The following is a 13,499-nucleotide window of genomic DNA, read 5'->3' as shown; positions in this document are numbered from 1 at the left end:
TAGCAATTTCTCACATGGAATAGCCTTCATTTCTAAGAACAAGGATAGACTGTCGAGTTTCAGATGAAAGTTCTCTTTTTCTGGCCATTTTGAGCGTTTAATTGACCCCATAAATGTGATGCTCCAGAAACACAATCTGCTCAAAGGAAGGTCAGTTTTGTAGCTTCTGTAACAAGCTAGACTGTTTTCAGATGTGTGAACATGATTGCACAAGGGTTTTCTAATCATCAATTAGCCTTCTGAGCCAATAAGCAAACACATTGTACCATTAGAACACTGGAGTGATAGTTGCTGGAAATGGGCCTCTATACACCTATGTAGATATTGCACCAAAAACCAGACATTTGCAGCTAGAATAATCATTTACCACATTAGCAATGTATAGAGTGTATTTGTTTAAAGTTAGGACTAGTTTAAAGTTATCTTCATTGAAAAGTACAGTGCTTTTCCTTCAAAAATAAGGACATTTCAATGTGACCCCAAACTTTTGAACGGTAGTGTACATATTTTCTGAAAATGTGTTGTAAAAATGCAAGTTGTCGCTTTATAGTCATAGGCACAGTCATGCAATTTTGCATTTAAACATAACATTTTGTAATAACTGCATAAAAGATCACATTTCTGGAGTAAAATTAGATCCAAAAAAGCGAGGTGCAGTTAGATGCATAACTGTTCATCTGCATAACTGTTCATCTGCATAAGATAAACCTTTCCTAATTGGGGCAATTATAGTGAATACTTCCTTATGGATTGATTAGACATGGTAAAAACATAGAGAAAATATAGGATAGGTCAACTATCTAATTTCTTTACTCTTAAATCCGTGTAAGGCTATGTTCACACAATGTCCAAAAAAGGCATTTGTTTTTTCTATTTAAGAAGACGTATGTTATTGCCGCAATTTAACTGACTGCAATGCAATGCATTGAAGTCAACGGAATAATGGACATCTAAGGCACACAATGTATAAAATGACAGATGTTATGTATGTGGACTGCAAAATGATAATGATCATGTCAATTATTTTCTGACCTCTTTTGCAAACAGCGGACGTTATTTTTTGTTGTTCACACACAGTTTTTTTTTTTTTTCACCGTCCTTTCACAGTTTTTACTATTAAATTAGTAACCCCAAAAGTACCAGCAGCTGTTAATACACTGACAGGCGGCCAGTCCTCAAAATAATGAACTTTGTGGGAACATAGCCTAAAGATGATTGCCTAACCCATACAAATATATTTACTCACAAAGGAGGAATTTATCATCACCATTTTACGTATGTTTTTGACATAGAAAAGGTGCAGGGAAAAGAGGCTTGTATGGACAAGGTCATGAACACTTTTAGAACTACTTTGCTAAATTCCCAATTTATTCACTTAGTAAGGTTAAGTTCACACATAGAACTAGTGTGATTTTGGTAATCAGAAATTGCTGTGGTTTTGCAGTATTGCTATTTGTGATTTTTTTTACACAATTTTCTAATGTTTCAGTAGTAAAAAGCACAAGGCTAATAATTGTATCACAAAACTACAGCAAGTCACAGTAATCAGCCGCCTTACACACTACCAATTCATGTGAGTCTAGCCTTATATAGCTGCCACAAAGACCATGGCAATTACTGTGCTATGGCTTTGTTTCCTTTGCCAGAATGAGTACATAAGTAAATTTAACAGAGAATAAGGAAAATAAATGATGTCATTCAGATTTTGTAAGAGACTACTTTCAACAATGATTTCTATTTTAAAATAAAATACTACTTACATATTGCTTGAGAACTACAAAATAGCACCGCAAGCAAGTGCAGAGTGCACTGTTATTTTGCCTAATCATAGCAGGTGCTGTAATTTCCTTTGAACATAATTATACTATTCACTCAAAATAGCATTGAGTGTATTGACTGGATCCGCTTTTTCTTTGCCGTACAATAAAGCTTCTTTCAAGAGGCCAGACAATGTGATATAATATAGTCTAAATTCTTTGAATCTACACTTTAATATGGGCAAATAGAAATGCAATTGGTTTTATTGTAAATAAGAATGACTTACATCATGTGAACCCAGTCTAGCATGTTGAAATCTTATATATATAAACCTTCTTACAGTGGACTTTCTACACACAGCATTTTTTAGTGGTTTTGTGCTATGTCCTTTTGCAACCAAGATACTGCTGTAAAGGTTCCCCCACAAAGCTAAGTTGGTAAAATCAGAAGTGTAGCACATACATGTAAAGGAGTATAACATTTGCTGCTGTTCAGGTAAAATGGCCTATATATTGTACTGTTCTTCTCCCTCATAGATTTGTTCATTTCCTGGTTTCTTATCTGAACTGTGACCCTGCTGTTACCATGTAAAAGAGAATATATTTTCCCACAATCCCTGTTGCATACATATACAGTTGAACTGAACATGCTTGACCATCTCATTGAGTGCCTAAAATAGTTTTAACCAAGGTCAACGTTAATATGTCTATATCTCTCAATAAGAACATTTTTCAGAATTGCTTGCACATTTAAACTATGTTTACTTTTTACATAATGGTATAGACCTAGTTACTTTTGTGGTAAAGTTCCTTTAAAGTCTATAGTGAAATATAAAATACAATACAAAGCAATTTTTTATTTTTGCCATTTGTGGCTTTCCTTTTAATACATAGCTTGCTGAGGGCTACTTTATCAGACTGAAAATACTTTACAAAATAAATAAATGTATGCTTTTAACACTGTAAAAATTCTTGAAAATGTTTAGTAAGCATTTAAAAACTAATAATATTTGAGGCAAATTTACTTAACCCCTAGACGACCCTGGGCATACCCATACGTCCAGGGCCGCCTACAGGTGTTCAGAGAGGGGCCGCGCTCCGAACCGCTGCACCCGGGTGCCGCATGTAGCCCGGGACCGTGGCTATTAGCGGGCACGGTCCAATCGCCGTGCCCGCTAATTAAGTAATCAAATTTAATTACTTGTATGCAGCCATCCCTTTTGTCTAGTGGGGTGTATCCCCCCCCCCCCGGGATGTTGTCCCGAAGGAGCGATCCACACATCCGGTTTGGGCCGGGGTCTGCGCTGTAATGGCTCTGATCCCGGATCGGCACTCAATTGCTTCAATCCAGTGCCTATCTCATTGAACTATGCCCCAGGGGGGCTTCTAGTATAAGTGTAAAAAAAAAAGAAAAAAAAGTGTTGTTTATAAAAAGCCCCCTCCCCTAAAAGTTTAAATCACCCCCCTTTTCCCATGTTATAAATAATAATAAATAAATAAATAAACATGTTTGGTGTCGCCGCGTGCGTAATTGCCCAAGCTATTAATTTATCACATTCCTGATCTCGCACGGTAAAGGGCGTAAGCGCAAAAAAATCCCAAAATGTAAAATTGTGCATTTTTGGTCGCATCAAATCCAGAAAAATTGTAATAAAAAGCGATCAAAAACTTGCATATGCGCAATCAAGGTATTAATAGAAAGAACACATCGTGGCGCAAAAAATGACACCTCAAACAGCCCTATAATCAAAAGGATAACAGCGCTATAAGCCTGGGAATGAAGCGATTTTAAGGAACATATATTTGTTAACAATGGTTTGAATTTTTTACAAGCCATCAAATAAAATAAAAGTTATACATATTACATATCATTGTAATCGTAACGAGTTGAGGAACATATATAACAAGTTTTACCCCAGGGCGAGCGGTGTAAAAATGACCCCCCAAATAAAAGAAATGCGTTTTTTTTGTCAATTTCACTACACATTGAATTTTTTTCTGGTTTCGAAGTGTACTTTATGAAAAAATTCAGCCTGTCATTGCAAATTACAATTAGTGGCGCAAAAAAATAAGGGCTCATGTGGGTTTCTAGGTGAAAAAATGCAACTTCTATGGCCTTTTAAGCACAAGGAGGAAAAAATGAAAACGCAAAAATTGAAATTGGCCTGGTCCTCTAGGGGCTAAACTGTGCAATTTTTTTATGTGCCCATATACCTTAAAGTAAGGCTGGCTGAACCTGCTGACACTGACAAGTTCACTGACTATCTACGGTGAATGGCAGCCTCAGGACTCTTCATCAACAGATTAAGTCAGTGATGAGAAGGGTTGGGTGTGTTACAATTCTTCTGCCTGACCTTGTATAGGAGAGGTTAACCGACGCCAGTGCTTTCCTTACCCCTCCCCATAGAGAACTCATGAACTTTCAGCCATGCAATATGAGGAGGATAACTGTCGGCTGAACAAATGTACAGCCAATGGTTATTGAACATGTATGGTCAACTGTTATTGTTGTACCTTAGACTAGACAATCTAAGGGCTCTATTACATCAACAGATTATCTGACAGATTTTTTTGAGCCAAAGCCAGGAATGGACTATAAACAGAGAACAGGTAATAAAGGAAAAACTGAGATTTCTCCTCTTTTTAAATCCATTCCTGTCTTTGGCTTCAAAAAAATCTGTCAGATAACCTGTTGGTGTAATAGGGCCCTAAGTTGACACCACTTAAAAGTTTCATTATCATATTTTCAGCCTTTCTGCTTTTTTTCAATATTTTTTTCTATAGTTCCTTACCTGTACAATTTTTTTTTTTTTACAAAATGGCTATTGTTAATGAAACAGTATGTTGGACCAATTAAGGATGTACTTTACCATGTAAAACATGTGAAACAAGTCCCAGACATTTAGTTTTCCAGTTGTAGCTGTTATGGTCACAAAATGTAACTACTGTATGTGTGAACAAAGAGCAGATGGATTAAATCCAATAGGAAAATTAGGGGCAGTTTAAGGCCTTACTGTATAGAAACATGTCCTCAATTTGTTAGGGTTAACTTATAAAAGGGTTATTTTTATCTCAGCTAATGTAGCTAAACATTTAGGGACCACAAACTTAAATACTTTTGCAAATACATTTATTTAGCAAACGTGCCTCCTTCTAGTATGCTGCTTTTTTCCTCCCATTTTTGACAGCTCATTGTCTAGGTTACCACCACTCTGCTCTAAAAGCAGTGGGCTGGCTAGTGTATATATACAGTATATAGATGTATATGTAAGTGTAAATCTCCCCCATAGTGTATATATACTGTCCAATGTATATAACTATGTATGTCTGTAGCTAAATATACACCAGCCAGACCACTGTTGGTAGAGCAAAATTTTGGCCTGTAACCGAGACAACGAGATTTCAACAATGGGAAGGAAAAAGCAGCATATCAGGAGAAAGAGGCAAGTTTGCTAAAGAAATTTATCTGCAAAATATTTATCTTTTAATTTTCTGTCTATGGAGCTGCATTAAGGTTTTTTGCACTATATTCTGTAGTTTTTGGCACAATGTTTGTGAAGATCTGACCTTTTGATCACTTTTCCCCCTTTTTTGTGGGATGTGATGGGACCAAAAAAAATAAATTCAAGCATTTTTTTTTACGTTTTCCTCATTCACTATGCGTTTTTGACATGTTACATTTTTGACAGATATATTTTAAAGTGACTCTGTACCCACAATTTGATCCCCCCAAACCACTTGTACCTTCGGATAGCTGCTTTTAATCCAAGGTCTGTCTTGGGGTTCGTTCGGCAGGTGATGCAGTTATTGTCCTAAAAAAATACTTTTAAACTTGAAGCCCATGCCAAAGGGGAGTATCTGTGCCCTAACTTTGCACCACCCCTCTGTCCCTCCTCCCCACCCTCTTCATCATTAGGAATGCCACTGAAACATTTTCTCCATGCTGAACATTGCACAGGTCCTTAACGATCCAGCCCATGTGCTGGGCTGCCACAGGTGGGGAATAGGAGGCAATCTGCCTGGAGCATTCCTAATGATGAAGAGGGTGGGGAGGAGGGACAGAGAGGTTCTGCAAAGTTAGGACACAGATACTCCCGTAAGGCACGGAGCTGCAATTTCAAAAGTAATTTTTTAGGACAATAACTGCATCACCTGCCGAACGGACCGCAGGACAGATCTTGGATTAAAAGCAGCTATCCAAATTTACGAGTGGTTTAGGGGGGTCAGATTGTGGGTAAAGAGTCACTTTAATAGTTTGGTAAACAGATCACTGATCTTAGGGAGATCAGCCAACAAAAACACTGCTGGCTGCCAGTTAAAGCGCTCAATACGGTTAATTCCAGGCTACATTTCCCCCTGGGAAATACAATATGCAAAAAGAGTCTGTGGAGCCTCATTTAAGAGTCTCGAAACACTGAAGTAGAAAGATATCATTCCAGGGAAGGAACCAGCTAAGAGAGGGGGAAGGAGACCACCCAAAACAACATATTAACCCTTTCCCGCACGAGGACGTAACTGTACGTCCTCGCGCGGGTGCGGGCGTTCAGAGCGGGGCCGCGCATGACCCCGCTCTGAACCACGGTGGTCCTGGGTGCCGCTTGTAGCCCAGGACCGCCGGTATTAGCGGGCACGGTCCGATCGCCGTGCCCGCTAATACAGTAATCAGATGCAGCTGTCAAACATGACAGCTGCATCCGATTACCGGATTCAGCTTATCCCTGGTGTCTAGTGGCGGAGATCGCTCCTCCGGGACGTTATCATATCTATGCTGCAGAGATCTCTATGAGAGATCAGTGCACTTATACTAGAAGTCCCCCAGGGGGGGCTTCTTGTTGTTGTCAATAAAAAGCCCCCTCCCCTAATAAAAGTCAGAATCACCCCCCTTTTCCCAGGTTATAAATAAAAGTAAATAAATAAATAAATAAATAAACATGTTTGGTATCGCCGCGTGCGTAATTGCCCGAACTATTAATTAATCTCATTCCTGATCTCGCACGGTAAAGGGCGTCAGCGCAAAAAAATCCAAAAATGCAAAATTGCGCATTTTTGCTCACATCAAATCCACAAAAAAATGTAATAAAAATAGATCAAAAAGTCATATATGCGCAATCAAGGTATTGATAGAAAGTAAACATCATGGCGCATAAAATGACACCTCATACAGCTCCATAGACCAAAGGATAAAAGTGCTATAAGCCTGGGAATGGAACGGTTTTAACCCCTTAAGGACAGAGCCAATTTAGATTTTTGCGTTTTCGTTTTTTCCTCCTTGTGCATTAAAGGCCATAGCACTTGCATTTTTCCACCTAGAAACCCACATGAGCCCTTATTTTTTGCGTCACTAATTGTACTTTGCAATGACAGGCTGAATTTTTGCATAAAATATACTGTGAAACCAGAAAAAAATTCAAAGTGTGGTGAAATTGAAAAAAAACACATTTTGTTTATTTGGGGGAAATGTGTTTTTACGCCATACGCCCTGGGGTAAAATTGACTTGTTATTCACGTTCCTCAAGTCGTTACGATTAAAACGATATATAACATGTATAACTTATATTGTATCGGATGGCCTGTAAAAAATTCAAACCATTGTCAACAAATATACGTCACTTAAAACCGCTCCATTCCCAGGCTTATAGCGCTTTTATCCTTTGGTCTATGGGGCTGTGTCAGATGTCATTTTTTGCGCCATGATGTGTTCTTTCTATCGGTACCTTGATTGCGCATATACGACTTTTTGATCGCTTTTTATTACAATTTTTCTGGATTTGATGCGACCAAAAATGCGCAATTTTGCACTTTGGGATTTTTTTGCGCTTACGCCGTTCACCGTACGAGATCAGGAATGTGATAAATTAATAGTTCGGGCGATTACGCACACGGCGATAGCAAACATGTTTGTTTATTTATTTATTTGTTTACTTTTATTTATAACCTGGGAAAAGGGGGGTGATTCTGACTTTTATTAGGGGAGGGGGCTTTTTATTGACAACAACACTATATTTTTTTTTTTTACACATATACTAGAAGCCCCCTTAGGGGACTTCTAGTATATACACTTTGATCTCTCATTGAGATCTCTGCAGCATAGATATGCTGCAGAGATCCATGAGATAGGCACTCGTTTACTTCCGGCTGCTGCAGCCGGAGGTAAACGAGTGCCGAGTCGGGGACGGCGCCATCTTGGAGCGGTCCCCGGCCGGCTTCAGAAACGGAGATCGCTCCTCCGCCACTAGACACCAGGGAGACGCTGGATCCGGTAATTGGATGCAGCTGTCATGTTTGACAGCTGCATCTGATTACTGTATTAGCGGGCACGGCGATCGGACCGTGCCCGCTAATACCTACGGTCCCGGGCTACAAGCGGCACCCGGGACCACCGCGGTTCAGAGCGGGGTCACCGTGCGGCCCCGCTCTGAACGCCCTTAATGGCAATAGGGCGTACCTATACGCCCTTTGTCGTTAAGGGGTTAAGGAACGTATATTTGTTAACAATGGTTTGAATTTTTTACAGGCCATCAGATACAATATAAGTTATACATGTTATATATTGTTTTAATCATAACGACTTGAGGAACATGCATAACAAGTCAGTTTTACCCCAGGGCGAATGGCGTAAAAACACATTTCCCCCAAATAAAAGAAATGCGTTTTTTTTTTCAATTTCACCACACTTCGAATTTTTTTCTGGTTTCGTAGTATACTTTATGCAAAAATTCAGCCTGTCATTGCAAAATACAATTAGTGACGCAAAAAATAAGGGCTCATGTGGGTCTCTAGGTGGAAAAATGCAAGTGCTATGGCCTTTTAAGCACAAGGAGGAAAAAACGAAAACGCAAAAAACGAAAATTAGCCTGGTCCCGAAGGGGTTAAGTGGCCCTTTCAGTAAACATCCAGCTCAATTTACGAGTTTAAGGACATGACAATGGAAAACCAAAGCCAGGTATCCATCCACAGACAGTTGGTTTGGGTTGATGCTCATGGTGTTTGGACTTTTTTTTTTTACCCTTTTTACATAGGAAACGGGATAAGATAAGGGGGGGGGGTAGATCTTTATTATGGCATGGATTTACTTATTTTTATTTTAAACAATTGCTCATAGAAATCATACTGCATCAATCCATTATTTCGTCACTCTATTGGTATGCCTGTATTAATCATCAAGTCAGGCAGCCATGGGAGGCCTGGCAAAGGCTAAGGGCTGCAATGACAATGGAAGAATATTTATGAGGACGGGTGAATATTTATGAGGAGGAATGGTGGGGCGGATCGGTGCACTGAGGGTGGTAGTCCAGCTCGAAGTGCACCATACTGAAACTTAGGCTATGTACGTGCACACTGGAGTTTCATAGCGTTAACCCAATGAAGGATAGCAACTAAATGATTTGTTTCCCTTTAAGGAATAATAAATGTGACTGAATTTGTTTTACTTCTCCAATATGATACATTTCAGTAACAAGGTATTTACCTGATCCACTTGTTTGGTTAACCTGGATTTAATTACAGTGATTAACCCAGGGAGAAAGGTTTCTTTTGCAGCTATTAATTAATTAAGCCTGTGTTGGTGCGGAACTGAGAATATGGAAAGAGACAAATGTATTACTTAATAAAAGGCACATGCCAGTCCTGCTAATGTTTGTATTCATTTTCTAAAAAAATCAACAATAATAGTTAATTATCTAACCTACAATTATCTTTATTTCCTATATACTTTCCATTATTTCAGCCAGGATGGGTATTTTCTACATTGTACAAACATATTAAAGTGTCACTGTCGTTCCAACTCTCAAAATCTCAACCAGCAGTAAATGTGTTATAAAGCAAGTTTGCAATTTACATTCACTATTATTATTTTTTTTAGTTATCATGCTTTACAACAAAACTATACTTGTGTCCAGCTCTAAAAAGAGTAAACACATGGGTGAAAATTTATCAAAGGATGTAAAATATAGACTGGTGTAAGGCGCCCACAACAACCAATTACAGCTCAGCTTTCAGCTCTGGTAAAATGAAAGCTGAACTGTGATTGGTTGCTGTTGGCGACTTACACCAGTGTATATTTTAGACCCTTTGATAAATCTGGGCTATGAAGTCTGGCCAGTACACAGTGTCATGACTTAATGTGTCCGTCAATCACATGACTCACTTCTCTGTGTGCGCAGGTGATCTGGACTTCCAGTGTTTAGGCTCTTTAAAAAAAAAAAGGGCCTAAACACAGGAAGTGCTGTGTTTCCCATTAAAAAAGAATGAATGTAAATTGAATCTATGAAAGCTACACACTTTGAAAGTTATAATGCCAGTGACACTTTGTTTTATTGTATAATCACATTCACAAAACAACATTGTTATTTATGGCTTATGTGAAAGTCATAGACATGGGGGCTATAAACCACCACTTCCTAGATACATGGTGCCATATGGTGTTGCAGTTGTGCTCAGTCTCCATCCCTTCAGCTGATGCTACACTACAATTCCAATTATGCCTAGACATAAAAAGGGGTTTAAGCATTATTGATTTGGAATCTTAAAGCAGTGTTTCTCAACACTAGTCCTCAAGACCCACCTACAGGTCATGTTTTGCGGATATCCCATAGAACGAACAGCTGTGGCAGTTACTAGTGCACTGACTATAATTATATCACCTGTGAAATTCTCAAAACGTGACCTGTTGGTGGGTCTTGGGGACTGGATTTGAGAAACACTGTTAGAGGTACACCAAGAAACTAGGCCTATTTGGGATTCTTACATTGTTACTTTAACAACATTTAAAAAACATCCAGGGAACACCACTGATTCCGGGGGACATAGTAATTCATACCAATTCAAGATGTTAGCACTTTAACTGAAGCATTTTTAGTACCTTGAGGCTATTGTACCATGTAATTGGTATATATAATATTTCATTTACATATTAGCATATTATTTGTGAAATTAATATTCTGCTCTATATTGTTCTCTAATTGTATCTTGTTTACTTTCTTGTCTTGCAGTTCATCGCCTTTGCTTCCTTGTTCTTCATCTTGGTATCTATAACAACATTTTGTCTGGAGACTCATGAAGCATTTAATTCCATCATCAATAAAACAGAACCTGTGAACAATGGCACAGAAATGGTGTCATTAATTGAGATTGAGACTGACCCTGCCTTGACATATGTTGAAGGAGTTTGTGTGGTATGGTTTACATTTGAATTTTTAGTACGTGTCACTTTCTGCCCTGACAAACTTGAATTCATCAGAAATCTACTAAACATTATAGATTTTGTGGCTATATTGCCGTTTTACCTGGAGGTTGGACTAAGTGGGCTTTCCTCCAAAGCTGCTAAGGATGTATTAGGTTTCCTCAGGGTTGTGAGATTCGTCCGTATCCTCCGAATTTTTAAACTAACTCGCCATTTTGTAGGACTAAGAGTGCTTGGGCACACTCTTCGAGCTAGCACTAATGAATTTTTGCTTCTCATAATATTTTTGGCTCTAGGAGTCCTAATATTTGCCACAATGATCTACTATGCTGAGAGAATAGGTGCAAGTCCAAATGATCCATCAGCAAGCAAGCATACACAGTTTAAAAATATTCCAATTGGTTTCTGGTGGGCTGTGGTTACTATGACTACGTTGGGATATGGTGATATGTACCCTCAGACTTGGTCAGGGATGTTGGTAGGAGCACTATGTGCGCTGGCTGGTGTACTTACAATTGCAATGCCTGTCCCAGTCATAGTTAACAATTTTGGAATGTACTACTCCCTTGCTATGGCTAAACAGAAACTTCCAAGAAAAAGAAAGAAATACATTCCTCATGGACCTCAGGCTGGCTCTCCTACATTTTGCAAGATGGATCTTAACATAGGATGCAACAGCACACAGGTGGACGCATGTCTTGGTAAAGACAACCGCTTGATGGAGCACAACATGTCAGGTATAGTAGATGAATAGTAGCACAGATACATATCTAACTTGTTGAATATTCAAGACAGTTTTAAAAAGTTTATGTTGGTAATATTAATTTGTATATATTAGGTATCAGTATACTTATGTACCTATACATCTGCATCTCACTGCACATAGGTACATGTGAAATATAAAGCTACTTTAAATTATTATTATTAACATACTACTACTAATAATAATAATAATTATCATCATATTATAAAACTATATATTATCACAAGAATACTTTTCCTAGTATAATTTGTTTGGAAAGTATTACTTATAGTAACACACACTTATTACATGTGGTTAATAACTTTAGTGCTGAAACCAAGCAAGAAGGAAAGCAGCATACATATTTTGAAGAACCACTTCTATGTATGTGTGGGAAGCATTATTTTTTGCTCTTTTCCTGCCACACTGTAGTTATTACATTGCCATCCAAATAATTACAGTCTAGTAATGTTATGGTTATAATCTTATATACCTTATATATTTCTAATACTCATATGACCAGAATACTATTTGATACATAACGTATAACTTTGCCTTGGGGTATTATTCTAATAGTTGCCCTTACTCCTTCACTAGCTTGGCCTTCCCGTACAATAATCTGATTGCAATACATCTGCATGTAAATACTAATGTACATGTACAACAGCAAAAACAAAAAAGGCCAAAACTTTCCCGGCCTTTAATTGGTTAACTAAGTGTGTGAGGACATATGAGTTTAAGATGTGAAACTAAGTGCAATATGGGAAAAGTCCTTCAAGTCTTCAGGTTTGTTTGCTTTTCATTTTTGGAAGTTTGACATTTGTGTAACATACATGTGGTTTTTAATGTGACACACTGGTTGACAGTAAAAAAATTCACTAAATATGCAAAATGTATATAGAACATACCACCCTTCTGTCTTGCAGACGTGGTTTGTCCCATGCCCAGTCATGTGTTTAACCCTTTAACTCTTCAGACAATTTTTATTGTTAATTTTTTCTTTTCTCCTTGTTACCTTTGAAATGCCATACCTTAGTTACTTTTTCCATGTACAGAATTGTATATGGGCTTATTTTTCATGGAGCTTTGTAAATACACTTTTGATTTTTCCATAAAACATGCAGCAAAAATTTGTGAGGTGACATTCACCGTGTGATAAAACTGCCATGTTATCTATATTCCTCAGGTGAGAAGGATTATAACAATACCCAACATATGTACCTTTTTATTTAATACTTTACTAAGTAATACTTTTACTGAAAAAATAAAATTGCCCATTACTGATTCCTAAATTCCGACTTAAGAATGTGATAATTTAATAGTTTGGCAAATTGCTCCAGACAGATAGCTCCATACCCCCTTAACAGCATGATCACTTACAGTTATGTGATTATGCATTAAGGGGTTAAAATGGCCGGATTCTCAGTAATATATGCACATTGGTCCACATTTTTATGCTACTATATGCACCAAATATGTGGCACATTGAATGAGCCACACAATTTTTATTGTGTTTGCACCAAAAAAAATAAAAAACTGCAATATGTGCCACACTTGACACTTTCCATTTCCACATACCAAAAAATGGCATTGTCTCTGCTTAAAGGGGACCGATCACTACTATAACCCATATAAAGCTGTTAACAGCTCCTAATAGAGCTGCTAAAGCATTTTCTTACCATACTTGGTGTGGTACAGAGAGAGAGGCCGGTACTAGTCATCTGGGCCGTGCCTAGTCACAACTCTCTGACAGTCAGCATGTCGTTCAGGGATGATTGATAGGCAGAAAAGCATTTTGGAAGCCTGTATGCGTGGCAAT

At 38.1% G+C, this 13,499-nt stretch overlaps 1 protein-coding gene across 7 annotated transcripts in view; it reads left to right on the top strand.

Moving 5' to 3' along the window:
• KCNC2 (potassium voltage-gated channel subfamily C member 2) overlaps positions 1-13,499 on the top strand; it is a 171,358-nt gene that overhangs the window by 133,735 nt on the left and 24,124 nt on the right. For all 7 annotated transcript variants that reach the window (XM_069955937.1, XM_069955949.1, XM_069955943.1 and 4 more), the window contains exon 2: positions 10,748-11,675. In XM_069955937.1, coding sequence (XP_069812038.1) covers positions 10,748-11,675 — 928 coding nt within the window. The remainder of the gene's footprint in view (positions 1-10,747; positions 11,676-13,499) is intronic.

This window comes from Dendropsophus ebraccatus, chromosome 1 (genome assembly GCF_027789765.1).
Source record: "Dendropsophus ebraccatus isolate aDenEbr1 chromosome 1, aDenEbr1.pat, whole genome shotgun sequence".
NCBI classification, from domain to species: Eukaryota; Metazoa; Chordata; class Amphibia; order Anura; family Hylidae; genus Dendropsophus; species Dendropsophus ebraccatus.
The sequence above is the reverse complement of the archived record's forward strand: the minus strand, read 5'-3'. Positions and strand labels throughout refer to the sequence as shown.